The sequence below is a fragment of the Cololabis saira genome, chromosome 13 (assembly GCF_033807715.1).
Source record: "Cololabis saira isolate AMF1-May2022 chromosome 13, fColSai1.1, whole genome shotgun sequence".
NCBI lineage: Eukaryota > Metazoa > Chordata > Actinopteri > Beloniformes > Belonidae > Cololabis > Cololabis saira.
In genome coordinates, this window is record NC_084599.1 from 23,392,771 (window position 1) to 23,408,581 (window position 15,811).

A 15,811-nucleotide genomic window follows, 5' to 3' on the forward strand; every position below is an offset into this window, starting at 1 on the left:
TTTTTTGGCTCTTGTGTTTTGCATTTCTGCTAAGCAGCACTTTTCTTTGATTTAAGTACAATAAATCACTATTTTGGGAACTCCTGCCTCCTGTGCTCCTGCATCTGGGTCCTATTCCAACCGCAGCCAGACAAAAATGTTAAATAAACATAAATAAGCAATTTTGTATTGAATTTGTTTTGCTTTAATATAGCATAATTTTTTGTGAGATTAAAATTATATGTTTTGCCAATGCCACAATTTACCCCAGTGTATTTTCTCTAACGGCACAACTTACCCCACGCTGGGGGCAATTTGTGCCACAAAACCACCTTTTTTTTTCAAAAGCTATATTTCTCATATAGTTTACTTTAGATTCAAAGTGATTGTTCCTAGAGATGCACAACATCCTAAACTATATGTATCAATTTTAGTTGGAGGCTTTGCTGCTATCCCCTTGCTTTAAAGGCACTTAAAGTAAAAAATGGCACTACTTACCCCACTCTCCCCTACACATTAGCGACCAGAAATGTAATAACAAGGTTATTGGAAAGGTTCTAAAATGCAAATTATTTTTTTATTTTAACTCACCAGCCAAATTAAAAATTGGAACTGACAAAATAATAACTAATAAATTCTGTACATTTATCAAATGGCCCATAGCCCCCAAAATAAGAGATGCATTTTAAGATTTTGAACAATGTATACCCAGCTGCTGAATTTCTGCGCAAAAGATTTATCTTTGTAGTAGAACCCTGTGCACTGAAAGAATAAATCTAAGCGCATGTAAATATAACATATTTAAATCTGTGATATTAATAATTAAACATTACATTTGTTGCTTTACATGAATACATCTAGTTTTGAGCTTAATCTGTATTTGTTCAAAAAACAAGACATTGTGCATTTTTTCCTTAACAAGCAGTATTTATGTAATCCCAGGCAATCTTTTCATTTACACACGAACAACAAGCAATGATCTTGTTGTATTTACCTTTCCTTTAACAATTTTAATCTATTGGGCAGATTGACCAACGTTTAGATGAAACATGCTTTATTTGTTTTAAGCAGAACATCACAGTAAAAAAAGATCTTGCTTGATCTACTTTAAAAAAAATAAGGCAACTTTTTCGCATGAGATTTTTATGTAGATCAAGAAAGTCTAGTCTTTGTATAAACTATTGAATTTTTAGTATGTACAAAATTCATTTGCAAGTAAAGTCAACTTAATTTTGGCAAGTAAAGTCAATTTAATTTTGGTAAATTAAGTAAACTTTTAATTTGACTGTACTTGCAAAATGTATTATTTACATACAAAAAATGATGTAGTTTATACAAAGACTAGTCTTTCTTGATCTACATAATAATCTCATGCAAAAAGTTGATTTATTTTTTTTAAGTAGATCAAGCACAATATTTGTATCAGTGTGGGTTTTGCCTAAAAGAGCCGGAAACTGTAGAGCATTTGTTCTACTCTTGCCCAATCTCATTACAATTCTGCCAGGACACCTACAGCTGGTTAAACATTGGGATTCACAACCTATCTTTTGACTCCTATCAAATCTTAATTTATATGGATAATCTTCCAAGAAATATATCACATGGTCAATATAGTTATTTTACTAGGTTACATACAAAAATGCAAATGGAATAACAGCAGACCCTCCATTGTACATTTGAAAAATGAATGTAAATTTTACTTTGCGTCTCTTAAACTGATGTGTGAAAAAAATGATATTGTCAAAAGCTTATATGAAACGATGTCTTTGTTTCTTAAATTTTATGAATACACTTCCCATGCTTAAGTCAGTAAATGTATCTTTTTTTTTTCTCTCAGCCCCCCAAGTGTTGAATATCTGTGGATAATTGATTGTTTGTTTCGTGTGCCCTTTATTGTACACGTACAGAAATTTGTTCAATAAAGTTTGAAAAAAAAGAAAAAAAAGAACTACATTTCCCATGAGCCTTTTCGGTCCGCCACAGTGAATATACCATAAAGTGGTTCTTGTGTCGAAACTGCTGTTTCCGAAGATAAAGTTGTGTCGTTTACATCAGATTAGAAACATAATTTATACCTTTCAGACAAACAATCGAAACTTAGTCGATGTTTGATAAAGTATTTGATAAGTGTAGCTGACGACTCGGGCAAACATACCGAGGATTATCCGTCTGTATTGGCTGCCTCTTGGCTGAACCTCTTGTTCAGGTAACACCTTTGCATCTGGCCGGTGATCCGGGGAAACCGCGTTCGTCTAATAACAGCAGGATGCGGCTGCTGGTGCTGGTGAGTCTGCTGTCGCTGTCGCTGTCTGCCGACGGGCAACGGGCAGACGAGGACTGGCTCGACCCCTACGACATGCTCAACTACGATGCGAGCACCAAAACCATGAGGAAGCCTGCTGAGGTGGGTGGACGTTTGCTTGCTTGAATCCTTTATTTGAACTTGGTTAAACAAAAAATAAATAAATATATATATATAGACAAGTAAAAACAAATGAAAACAGTGCAATATCTATAGATAAAACACAAAAGCAAATCAACAAGCCTCACAGGCAACCAAAACATGTTCAAACATGTTCATAGATTTATGTAATCCTAACCCTTATTTAGATTATCATCGTCAGCACTTGACTTTTACAAAATCTTATCCCAATGTGGAATAACTTGAACGAAAAGAGAAAATATTGTATTTTAACATTAATGTAAATATTTTGCTATTACAGTACTAACAGTATTAAATCTTATGTAAATAAATATATTCTACATAATCATTATAATATCACTCATCCTTCTGTGCATATATGTATTGTATACACTATAACATACATATACAGGACTGTCTCAGAAATTTAGAATATTGTGATAATGTTCTTTATTTTCTGTAATGCAATTAAAAAAACAAAAATGTCATACATTCTGGATTTATTACAAATCAACTGAAATATAGCAAGCCTTTTATTATTTTAATATTGCTGATTATGGCTTACAGCTTAAGAAAACTCAAATATCCTGTAAAGAATCCAGAATGTATTAGATTTTTGTTTTTTTAATTGCATTACAGAAAATAAAGAACTTTATCACAATATTCTAATTTTCTGAGACAGTCGTGTGTGTGTGTGTGTGTGTGTGTGTGTGTGTGTGTGTGTGTGTGTGTGTGTGTGTGTGTGTATATGTACATAATATGCACACATATACACATGCTTACATACACCTACGCATACACATATACTGTACATATACAACATACTTACATCCTCACATACCTGCATACCTACGTAACGGTACACACATACACATACATACTGCTACTTACTATACTGACCATATAGATTGTTAATGCAATTCATCATCCTTATACCTCATAAAGAGGGATTCTTTATATCTTTTCTTGAATGTAGTCACACTTGAGCATTGTTTTATCTCCACATTGATACTGTTCCATAGTTTTATTCCGCATACTGAAATACAGAATGATTTGTTGTCCGGGCACTTGGAGTTTTCAAATTTAATTCCCTCCTTAAGTTATAAACCCCCTTCCTCTCTGAGAACATCACTTGGATATTTCCAGGGAGTTGATTATTCCATGCTTTATACATTATAAGGGCAGTTTTTAAAGCAATAATATCAATACATTTTAAAAGATTTGAATTTAAAAAAAAGTATATTAGTATGATCTCGATATCCAGCCTTATGAATAATTCTTATAGCTCTTTTTTGAAGTATAGTTATTGCATGAATTGAAGATTTATATGTATTCCCCAACACCTCTGAACAATAATTTAGGTATGGCAAAACCGAGACGTCGGGTTCAATGTTTACATTGAACCCGACGTGCGTTTTCTTTTTTTTCTTAAAACTGTTGTAAAGATTTAGTTTGTGTGTATTTGTCTTTCAGCCAACAAGCCACACTGATGAGCCCCCCAAGAGAAGAGAGCTTATTCAGGACCCGAGCCAGGCTGAGCTTACAGCCTGTCGTCAAGAAGTGGCGGAGCTGCAGAGAAAGGTTTTTTATTATTAGACACCAACTAGGGTTGCCAACCGTCCCTTTAAAAATGGAACCGTCCCGTATTTATAAACTAAAGTACGCGTCCCGTATTGAGCTCAAAAGGGACGCACTTTGTCCCGTATTACTGTGAGAGTCAAAAAATAGTCATAAAATGCCAATGGAAAATGGCATTTAGCTGTTGAGTTCATAAGTTATTTTTTCTGTTTTACTACAACTGTAGCCTACAGTCATGGCCTTTGAGGCACAAATATGTTTTCAAGTTTTCTAGACTTTCTGTATGCACTTTTGTTATTGCACTAAAAATGTGCACTATTACAGAATGGATGTTCTGCTTTCTTTCTATTGTTTTATATTAATTTATACAGTTTTAAGTTAATTAGGAAAGGTTTCTGTTTAAGAAACATACTTATTTTATTCAGTTCATTTTGTTATTTTTTTTTAAAGTGAATTGCTGGATAATAATTTGTTTTCCATGTGTTCATGACATTCAAAAATATGCATCTAATTCAATTCAGGTTCGAGTCAAATAGTTAAAAAAATCGTTTCAGTCACAAAAAAAGGGTCTAAAAAAATTCACCACGCCAGGAAGGGTGAAGGCAATCGGGTTGGCCGGCCCTGCCGATGAGGTGTCCCTTTTTTGTTTTACAGGGAGTTGGCAACCCTAACACCAAAACAATTGGGTAGGTGATGCTTCCAGGAAAACTGCACACATTAGTAGGCAATATCTACATCAGCTGCACACGGCTTTGGTTGTTTACAACTTTTTAATAGGTGCCAGAATCGTCTAAAATCCTACATTGGCTAATACAGTAAAGCTTTGCATTTGTAAGGATTGTTTGCTTTTTTTTGTGCCCCAAATGTCTCAGAAGCAAAAACTAAACACACTATACTGTAGATGTGTAGGATACCCAAAGGATTATTTATTACCTCAAGCTCCCAAATTAAATCCAACCCCCTTCCCGCCTTTGACGACCATTACGTTTTTCATGCCGTTTTCCAAACTGAAAGTGAAAGTTAAAAAGACAAGCTTCAACCCATCCAACCCTTTTTTAATAAACTTTGAGTACACCATATTTTGAGAATGCTGATGCTTAGTTGTTAAAAGAGTTTTCATTGTACATCTGTTTTAAAGCTATGTTATTGTAACTTGTTACTGACAGTCTGCGCAACATTATTTGTTGGTAAGGACACCAAATTTCAATTCACACCAGTAGGGGATGCAATAATTAGTAACATTGAGTGACTGAACATTAAAGTGATGGAAAAGTTCTTACTTCTTTGATGCTTTATATTTCGTCAAATTAAATGTATTTACAGTCATATTTCTGTCTCCTCCCCTATTTCCTTACAGTGTCATAAAAAGTGTGATAAAACAGTCCTGCTATTTGCTTCCTTCAGTGGCCATGAAATATGTCAAATATGCCAAATTTCAAGAAAGTCACCTCAAACATTTGTGCCTCTCAACTATTCTGATGAGGGCTTTACAGTTGCTTTCATTTGTTGGTAGGCTCCTATATGGTGGTTTGTAAAAATAGTGTTAAAAAAAATCCCCCAAAACAACAGCAAAAACGATAGATATTTTTATAACATGGAAAATAAGTCTGTTTATATGAATTTCAAGGTTTTTTTCACATCCAAAATTGTAACACACATTCTCAATAGATAGATAGATACGTACAATTAGACATACTCAAACCGATCTGTCATAAAAACATTGAAAACTATGTGAACTAAAAATGTGGGAGAAAAAATAACTCAAAATAGAAATAATTGTATTTGTATTAAGTAAATCTGATTTAAATCAGTGGAACAGAATATAGTTTAATAAAAATGAGGCAAATATGCATCTAAAATGTCTGAGTGAGAGTTTTTTTTTAATCTCATGTCATCTAAAAGTAATAATAATTATGAAAAATTTTAAATAATGAAAAGCCCAGGTATTGAAATTGGATTTTGGAAAGAGAAAAGGCATGTCAGAACATTTCTATTTTAATACGGAAACCAAAAAAAAAAGTACCAGTACATAGTTGACATTAATCTCCAGCATTTTAGAGCTGAGTGCTTTAAAGAAATTGAAGAAACTTCAGAAATGTGTTGGAGACATTGATAAAGTAGTTGCTCATATGGTTTGAAACTAGGCATTTACCTGCTGATTGTAATGTAGACAAATCTTTAATAAGGAATTTAGAATTGATTCATTTGGATATTTGCTTTTATTTAGCATGGAGATCAGCAGAAGACGATCAAGCTTATGTCACAGCAACCAACATGCAATCCAGTGTTCAAGAGATTCCTTAGCAGGCTCCTGAAGGAAATAAAAAGAGTTGGTGTGGTAAGTCCATGATTTCATACATATCATACATGATGAATTATGAAACACTTGAATCTCTGTACCTTTTTAAATGTGACAGTCTTTTTGTTCTTAAATCTATCCAAACACTTGTTCGATAATTATTGAAAGGGTGAAAAAAAGACAAATCAGTCCTATTTCACACACTCTCCCCAATTTGTCTCCAGCCCAGTGATTCCACAGATGTTTTCTATGATGCCAAAGTCAAGCTGTCCATGCGAGCCGTGGCAGAGATTCAGTCCCTCTTGGATGGTGAAGACAGATGGAGAACAGGGGCTCTGGACGACGCCATCAGTCAGATACTCGTGGACCTTAAACCTCACGATTATGAGGCCTGGAAGTGGCACTTTGAAGACTCTTTTGGTGTCGATCTTGACACTGTGTTAAAAGTAACCTTATAAACCTTTTTTTCCCTTTTTGGTTTGAATGATGTAAATTCCCATTTCAGATTATTTTTGCTGACATGTTTAGTGAAGCACCTGTGAATACCTGTCAACAGACCAAAGCTCAAATCGCCAGTCTGTTGATTTATGTACCCATGTATGATGGTTAGAAACCTCAGCAACAAAAGCATGTCTGCATTTAAGAGAGGATTACCAGGCAACTGCTGGGTTTTTAATTAAATGTAGCTTCGGTAATTGTTTAGTTGCCCACTTCTCCACGAGTTTTCTTAATACTTGTAACATGTATGTACGTTTTCCTCTCTCTGTTCTAGATCGGGATGTTTGTTTTGATTATATCAGCTACCATCTGCACCCAACTCTGGTCAAAAGTCTCCTGGTTTGTGCAGTTCAGAAGGCTGTTTGCCGTCTGCTTCTTTGTCAGCATCCTCTGGAATTGGTTCTATCTGTACAAGGTAAAGACGAGTTCTTTCACATCATTTACATTCACTTTTATCTGTGTTTACAGCATGTTAAATAAAATCTTTTCAATGTTTTGTGAAGATTGCTTTTGCCGAGCACCAGAACAATATAATAAAGATGGACAGTGTCAACGACAAATGTACTGGAGTGAAGAAAATTGACTGGAGCGATAGTCTAAAAGGTAAGCTAGCAGCATAAAGACACATTTTCAGAGTCAGAGTCAGAGTCAGAGTCATCATACAAAGACAGACATACAAATAAGAACAATTAAAACATGACATAGTAACCATAATAAATGAGTAAAAGCAGAAGTGCTTCCAGCAGTGCCCGCAGAATGATAAAAATGTATTAAAAATATTCAAATTTATGTGAATTGATCATTTTAACAGTGGTTGGTATAAAAGAAAATGTATACCTATTCCTATTGGCCTTGGGAAGCCTATTTCTCTCGGGGTAAATGTCATCCATAAACTAAGAAATGATTTGTGATTTGAAACAGTTGCTTTGGAGATTCTTTGTTTGTTTTTTGTTTGCCCAGCAATGGTGGACTATGATGATAACAGGGACTGTGTGTGTTCATGATATTATTGCGATCCAATTTCATTTTCCCTTGTTAGGGCTAGAAATTGATGAATTTAGAGCTATGGAATATAATTTAGGTCATTTCACTCCAAATATTGACCCACCAAATGCCCTAACTAAAGCTAAATATTGCAGAGTCATTTTGTAAAGTCTTTATCTGATTCAATTCAGTTCAGATTTATTCATATCACCTCTATTACAATACAAGGTGTCTTTAGGCACTTTTCAGAGACCCAGAGCATTAACCCTGAGTAAATATTAAAAGAAACAGTGACAAGTAAAAAAAAAACAAAAACCAAAAAAACAACTCCCCATGCAGGAGAAAAACCTTTTAAGCCAAACATTGGCAAGGAAAAACTCCTCCTTCAAGGAGGGAAGAAGCCTTGAGCAGGACCAGCAGGACCTGGCTCATGGGGGAGAGACTGTCCTGTCGAAGGCCACCCGGGTAAAGAGAGAGATGGGACAGAGAGAGGAGAAGTAGTGGAGCACAGTTAAGTTTGTAGTCCCTCCTACGGTGGGGCCCTGGCCCGGCTCGGAGGGCCGGCCCCCGTCTACTGGATGGCCGGTGGGGGAACGTGGGCGTCTTACCAGGGCAGGCTCTGCTGGTCCTGCCTCCTGGCTTCGGCCTCTGCTCCCCCTCCTTCCCCCCCCTACACGATTCATACGCACATAGGCGAAGGGGCGGGGGGTCCGGGTCGTGGGGGGCATTGTCCCGCGTGGCCCGGCACTCCCCGCCTCACGATTTTAACAGCAATGTAGACACTGCACATTCAACACTTAATAAATACATTTGACAAGGACACGTAGTTCGGGAGGAGGGGGTCGGTGTCAAATTGATACTTGGTCCTCCCCCTCCCTGTTTTTATGGCATTAATCACATGCACTCAACACCAGGGTCAGGAGGGGGTCCCACATCACCCGCGTTCCCTTGCCGGCCTGGGATAGGTGGGTCGTGATGCCCGGGCCTGGCGGGGCTCGCCGCGCAGCCTGGGGTGCCTTCTGGCGGTGCTGGACCCCCCCGGGGAGGGGGAAACGGTGCGTGATTGTGTGTCTGTATCGGTGAGAATGCGGTGTGGAAGGGTCCTGCCATGGAGGATTTGGGCCTCCATTGGCAGGACAACAAAATTTAATAATTTATCATTATTATATTATACAAAGATGGTTATTATTATTATTATTATTATTATTATATAAGATATATTATTATGTATAGTATATCTTATTATTAGTACAGGTATCGGATAGGTGAATGGATGAATGAATGGGATGTCTGGGTCTGGGGCCCTCCGTTGTCGGGCCCGCGCGGGTGTCGCCCTGTTGGGGGGTTCCCTCTCTCCGGGCCCGTCTCCGGTCCCCCCCGCTGCCTCTGCGGCGGGGCGCCCCTCTGGTCTTGGAGGGCCACTTTCGTGGGGGCGGGTGCACCTACCCGCGGCGGCGGCCGGGGCAGCTCTGTCTCTCCGGGCAGGCTGGCCCCCTGCCGGGTGGGGGTGGTTGGCCTTGAGGGTGAGGGCCTCCTGGCCACGTGTCCGGCCCGGACCGGTTGGCCGGGGATTGCCTGGGTCGCGGTCCGCCGCCGCGGGATCTGTGGCTGCTTCTTCCCGCGCCGTGGGGGCCCCGCCCGCGGGCCCCCTCGGCCGCCGGCGGGGGGGGGGGGGGGGTGGAGGTCTCGCAGGCGGTGGGTTGCCTCCCTCCTACTTCTCCCCTCTGTGGGGTTGCTGGTGGCCTGGGTTCCGGGTTCTTCCTTGTCGGCCTCTGGTCTTGCGGGTGGCGGGGTTGCTCCCCCCCCCTCCCCCACTATAGATACACTTCAGGTGGAACTTTGTTTGGTTTATTACACACACACACACACACACACACACACACATACATACATACATACATACATACATACATACATACATACATATAGCCACTCAGTCACATAAATATACACACACAGCCACACAAACATATACGTACACACACATAGCCACAAAGACATGCGCACACACACACACACACACACACACACACACACACACACACACACACACACACACACACACACATGATCATATACATACACACACATAGACATACACACTGGCTTGTTCACCTGCATGCTTGCTCTGTAGTTTTTGGGGTTAGGTAGCGGTAGCTTAGCTCAGACTGCAATCAGATCTCAAGATTTGGGTCGATTGCTGTTCGTGTTTTGGTCGGCTCCGTGTCGGTTTGGTGTTTTGTTTGTGGTTTTTTGTTGCAGATTTCCAGTGCTTGACTTGCCCCCCCCCCAAATAAAAATAAAAATAAAAAATCACTGGGTTTGTATGTATATATTTATGTATACTGTATATATGTATATAATTAACAGCTATGGGTTGAGCTGAAGGAAGAAAAGGAGAAGAAGATTGAGGAGGACTGCTCAGCTGATTGTGTTGGCACCAACACAATCTGCCTATAGCAGCATATCTACCTGTAAGACAAAGATATGTTTCAGATGGCCCTGCTCTGGTCCTGTCCTGTGGCCTTAGCTATGACCGCTGCCCCTAATACAATAACGTTTAGACAACAATAGGCTTTACTAAACAGAAATGTTTTAAGTTTGGTTTTAAAGGTGGAGGTGGTGTCAGCTGCCTCAACCTATATTAGTACCTGTTTCCATAGTAACGATGCCTGATAGCAGGAGACTCATCCTCCAAATCTACACTTGGATACTCTAAGAACTACGAGAAACCTGCACTCTCCAGAGCGGACAGCTCTATTAGGAACATTAGGCAGTATCAGGTCTTGTAGATAACGAGGAGCGTGGCTGTTTAGGACCTAATACGCAAGTAACAACATTTTGTAGGTGATTTCTAAATTTTACAAGGAGCCATGGGAGGCTACCACAGGAGAGAAGTGATCTCTCTCTTCTTGATTTATGTCAGCACTCGCACTTTAGGTCAGCTGGAGACTATTAAGAGAATTACTCGGACATCCTGCTAATTGTGCTTTACAGTAGTCTAGTTCAGAAGATACAAATGCTTCAATCAGTTTTTCAACATCGGGATAGGATGCAACTAATCTTGGCGACATTACGGAGATCGAAAATAACTCCAAGGTTTCTTTTAATAGACAGTTAGACTGAAGACACATTTGTCACTTTACTAGCACTATGTAGTATGATGTATGTTGTTACTTCTTCAGACATCTTTCATTGTTTACCTCCAGAGTGGTTCAGAAGCACCTGGACTCTTCAAGATGACCCGTGTAAGAGATACTATGAAGTCCTCATGGTCAACCCCGTCCTGCTGGTACCTCCAACCAAGGTAGCTCATCTTGCTCACAACTCCTTTGACTACCAAAATCCGACTGGATCAGCATCTTGGGATCTTTGGACTATTCTTTTAGTCTTGTGGTTGTTGGTGCATTTTCAATAGGCCAAAGTGTCAGAGCCACTAAACATCGGCAACAGAGCCACCAAACAGCAAGTTTGTTATACCTGTATCTGTATCTGTTTTATATCTTGACATTAAACTGATATGCATTTGATTTAGCAAATGCTATTACATGTTAGTATTAGCTCAGACCATTTCTGTGTTCAAATTCGGGAAGCTGAATCTAAAGTTCTCTCTTTTCAGGCAATTTCATTGACCATAACAACCTTCATCACGGACCCTTTGAAACATATTGGGCAGGGAATCAGCGAGTTTCTTCGAGCCCTCCTGAAAGATCTGCCATTCACTCTACAGATCCCAGTCCTTCTCACTATTGTCTTCTCAATTTTGGTAAATATAGAGCTGCATTTTGTTTGTGCAAATTCATAAAATTAGGGAATTCCTTGCTTTAATTGTACATCTAATTCTTTCAAAGGTGGTTGTGTATGGAAGTGTGCAGGCAGTCTTTCAGCATGGCCTCATGGCACCGCTACGTCGCCCTCGAAGGGATCCACCGCCTCCAGAGCTGGAGGAGCCGCAACGCCGTCCTCTGAGGCTTGAGGACCGTCGTTACTTAGGAGGAGGTGACGCACCTGCACCTGAACCAGAACCAGAACCTGAACCTCAGTATGTCCCGAGGCACCGAGTCCACAATGCCCGAATACAAAGGAATAACATTCATCAGAGGCGTGTCAGAGAGGAGCCAGCACCCATTAGAGTACAGACACTAAGAGCTGCCGACCCTCAGTACAGTGAGGATGAGATGGATAATCAGCGGCACCAGGAAAGTCCTGAGCCACAGGAGAATTTATCTGCTGAGTCAGACTCTGAAAACCAGCAGGAAATGCAAAAGGAGATCAATACTGCAGGTGCTAATGGTGGCGCAGTCAACACAGTCCAATCAAAACCAAAACACACTAAATCAGTTTCATCACAATCCAAGTTAAGAGGGAAGGAGGACGTTTCTCAAGATGAAGCCAGCGGAGATGGTGCAGGAGCCAGATCTCAACCACCTGAAGAACAGTCTTCACAGACTGATGTTCATGTGAGTTATTTTTTAACGTGCTTGCTAACAGATCAAATTAAATATGTGATGCTTAAGTGTGTCTAATACTATAAATTACCTTGTAATTTTTTTCATGCTGCAGCCTGCATGCACAAATGGGATGGTGAATTTTCAACCTCTAAATAAACTGGTAAATAGGTATTTAATATTTAAAGGACTTAAGTATTAGTATAGTATAGTATATTAGTATAAACTAATAGTTAAACTCTTCTTTGTACATGTGAAAGCTTTCAGCCACTAACCCAAGGATATATTCACTGAAATGTTACTTTAGTTGCTTCCTTACCTCCAAAGTTTGCTTCTTAGAGCTTTTGGAGTTTAATTTTAGTCAGATGGCTTAGTTAATGCTGTTTGGTGGTGCCCACTTGAAAAACATGGGAGAAAATTAATTTCACGTGACTTTAGGGGATTCGGTTTAACTGACCGACTGCAGTGACTAACAATGAACAAAGCATTATCACAACCAACTGCCGGTCAATATCAAATCATAAGGACTAATAGTCTATATAATTGTTTAATTATTTTATCATAACTGACATACAGTCAATTGGGAAAACATCTCCTAAGGTTTGTATTATATGTTGTTCTAAGTGTGCGTGTGTGTTTAATGTTAACTGTTTTGTGTAACATGAGGTTTAAAACTCTGCAGGATCCAGATGTGTCAGCGGAAGACAGGAGACGCATTGAGCTCATTGGAGTTCCTGTTCAGGAGACGGGTCCAGCAGCTGAGTAGACGGCTTCTGTCAAAGCAGCAAGTTTAGTACCAGTAGGGTCTGGTACTCCATGGGCTCGACGGTCGATGGACCACAAGAACTGATACCGTAATGGAATGAGAACCAGCACCATGGTACCAAGACCACGCATCAGAATGATGATTTTGCTGTTTGTGGTTAAACTGCACTCTGTGATTTGGTTTTGCATGCTTAAATTATTCAAAGAGTGCAACATATTCTATCACCTCTTCAATAACGTGAGGAAAACCAGTGCTGGGAAAACGGGAAGTGTTTACGATTAATGAGTATACTTAATCTAGTTTTTTACTTTTTTGTACAGTTTTAAATACTGACAGGATTCACGGTCATAGAATAAAGGTCTTCCAGGACACTTGGCTTTACAGTCTACAAATGAGACTTTCAGTTTTTAAATTTAATTTCAATTTTAATGGAAGAAAATCTTTTTATTGTTAATATATTTTTGTAGCTCTTTATTGTGTATAGAGGAATTAAAAATATTGACACGTGCCGAACAGTAAAGAAATGTCTGATTTTGACATCAAGAAACCAATAAAGAGCATAAAGCACAGTTGGCTTGGCCAGTGCCGCAAAGAATGTGTGAATTTTATAAATTCAGGAACTGATTAAAGCAATTCAAGTAAACTAAGTGAGAATGGTGTTATTAAATACAAAGCACAAATGAATACATTAATATTAAAGCTGCACTCAACCGTGTAGCTTTTGACTGCTGCAGCTCGGAGGCAGCACATCTTCCAGTTGGAACTCTGGTATTCTAATTCCCAGCTCCTCCGTGTGTTGGAAGTGTCATCGGGCAAGACACTCAAATCCACATTTCTCCTGATGCGGGGTTAGGCTGATCAGACACAATGTGTGCTGAATACCGTGTTTAAACTGTTCATCTGTGTGTATGTGCATGTACGCACTCTATAATAAGTGTATGAATGGTTGAATAATGTTAAGCAGCTGCAGATGTGTGGATAATACATAAAGTAATAATATATATACAGGTGTGTGTGTGCGCGCGTGCGTGTGTGTGTTTTTTTTCCCTCTCATGCCCAGCATAGGAACCTGATGAACCTGAGAGTTCACGCTTCATTTAATCATTTAACAGATTGCACAAGATTACACTTGATCTAATATGGGGTCAATACAATTCATTGCTGCAGGTGAGACACTCTTGTAAACCCAAAAGATTGTAGCTACCATTTGCTTATCAAACAGCCACTGCCTGGCTGTGATTAGAGTTCAGTATGACGCGTGCAAATACGAGCCTTTCCAATGGTTTCAATATAATTTTATAATAATTTTATTCCTTAGTGTTCAACCAGGTATTGCCACTTGTAACATACAACAAACAAACATAAATATCCACCTGCTATTTCCTACTTGTTTCATTTGCCCGAACGCACGGTCAAAAAACGTTTTGCCTCCACACAGCCCCCAGGGTCATTTAATCAGGGTGTGATTACACCCTGATTATATAGACCGTGCTCAATTGATGGTATCACTACTCCCCCTAGTGGGCAGATAGGCTAAAAACAAGATACACACATTTGAAAGAACACCACAAATGGCTCTTATGAGATATTTAAATTCAAATAAAAAAATCTGGTTTAGTCTGCATTTAAGAAAATATCTGGGTATGCCAGGCTGGTTTGGTGTTAGACTTTAACTTTGACTGTAAAACTTTAAAACTAAATGTAGGCTGTGTCTCATGTCCTGTGCAGATTGTGGTGACAAAAACTTTAGAACTCCATACAAAATGTGCACCAATTACAACTATTGTTTGTGTCTTTTTGCGATTTTTATTTTAGTGCTTGTATAACAGAATACGACTAAATCTTTTTTGTATGTATACCAGCATGCCAGAAAATATCAGTGAGTCAGTGGCTGTTTTCAATTAACCCTTTTTAATTAACTAGTTCAAAAAGTGCTTTTTAAGAGTACTTGTTTTCAAATAATTTTTCTGCATTTAAGTAGCTAAAAAGCTGTTTGTCAGCCAGAAAAATAATAAAAAAGCAGCGCCAATTCCTATCTATAACCAAGAAACAGTTTCCTAGTTTTTTTATGCCAGTTTTTGGACATAAATTAATGATTGTGTATATTTTTGTTTCAAAAAGCAGAACTACTCTGGTCTGTATCCTGCTGAATCTAACAAAGATAACCAAACAAAACTTGGATATGGATATGAAGTCATAGCACGTATTGTCTGTAGAGGAGAGAAATTGCCTTTTTTTTTTTAAATAAACCAGAAGGATCATTCAAGAACAAATCTAATGTTAAAACAGATTTCATTTGACCCAAGTGGCCTTCAGGAAGGTTGGGCAGGTTAACGTCAGACTCATCAAGTTGAAAAGAGTAAAAGGAACAGGAAGATGGTTCAAGGAGCTACGTAACTTGTGCTATTTGATATATTTAACACTACATCTGTTAAGTCATTTAGAGATAAATCTTTTGCAGTGTTTGTATCAGTTGATGTGGGTATGTATACTATTATTGTACATTTCCAAATTGGCGGCTACGTTTTGGCTGCTTTTGTAGAGGCCAATCAGATGAGTTGAGGCCAAGGCCATTGGTTGATTGTTCAAAAATGTTAGTTTGCAATGAACTACAACAATTTACTTAGTGTAAATGGCTATTCAATAGAATGGCATGCAATAGTCAGTGATTAGAAACCTTATGTTGTTGGTTTTAAAAGTAGTTATAACCTGGGCAATTCTGTTCAGGTGGAAGGATCCCTTCCCTCCTACTCGTGCGCAATGGCTGGAAGACATCATGTCCTGCTTAAAACTGGAGAAAATTAGATACTCGCTTCAGCAATCAAATAAGTTCCAGA

The 15,811-nt window shown here is 38.9% G+C and overlaps 1 protein-coding gene across 2 annotated transcripts; it reads left to right on the forward strand.

Moving 5' to 3' along the window:
• The first annotated feature begins 1,982 nt into the window (after nucleotides 1-1,982).
• LOC133458468 (chloride channel CLIC-like protein 1) lies at nucleotides 1,983-13,908 on the forward strand. 2 transcript variants are annotated; one of them, XM_061738363.1, is made up of 11 exons: nucleotides 1,983-2,383; nucleotides 3,875-3,982; nucleotides 6,207-6,317; nucleotides 6,503-6,724; nucleotides 7,051-7,191; nucleotides 7,280-7,379; nucleotides 10,970-11,067; nucleotides 11,380-11,526; nucleotides 11,612-12,220; nucleotides 12,324-12,371; nucleotides 12,891-13,908. In XM_061738363.1, exons 1-11 carry the CDS (start codon nucleotides 2,246-2,248, stop codon nucleotides 12,972-12,974), a joined length of 1,806 nt encoding a protein of 601 aa, XP_061594347.1. In that variant the 5' UTR covers nucleotides 1,983-2,245; the 3' UTR covers nucleotides 12,975-13,908. The 2 variants fall into 2 exon arrangements, with proteins under 2 accessions (XP_061594347.1, XP_061594348.1); XM_061738364.1 differs by lacking the exon at nucleotides 12,324-12,371 and having other exon boundaries at nucleotides 12,891-13,865.
• The last annotated feature ends 1,903 nt before the right edge of the window (nucleotides 13,909-15,811 follow it).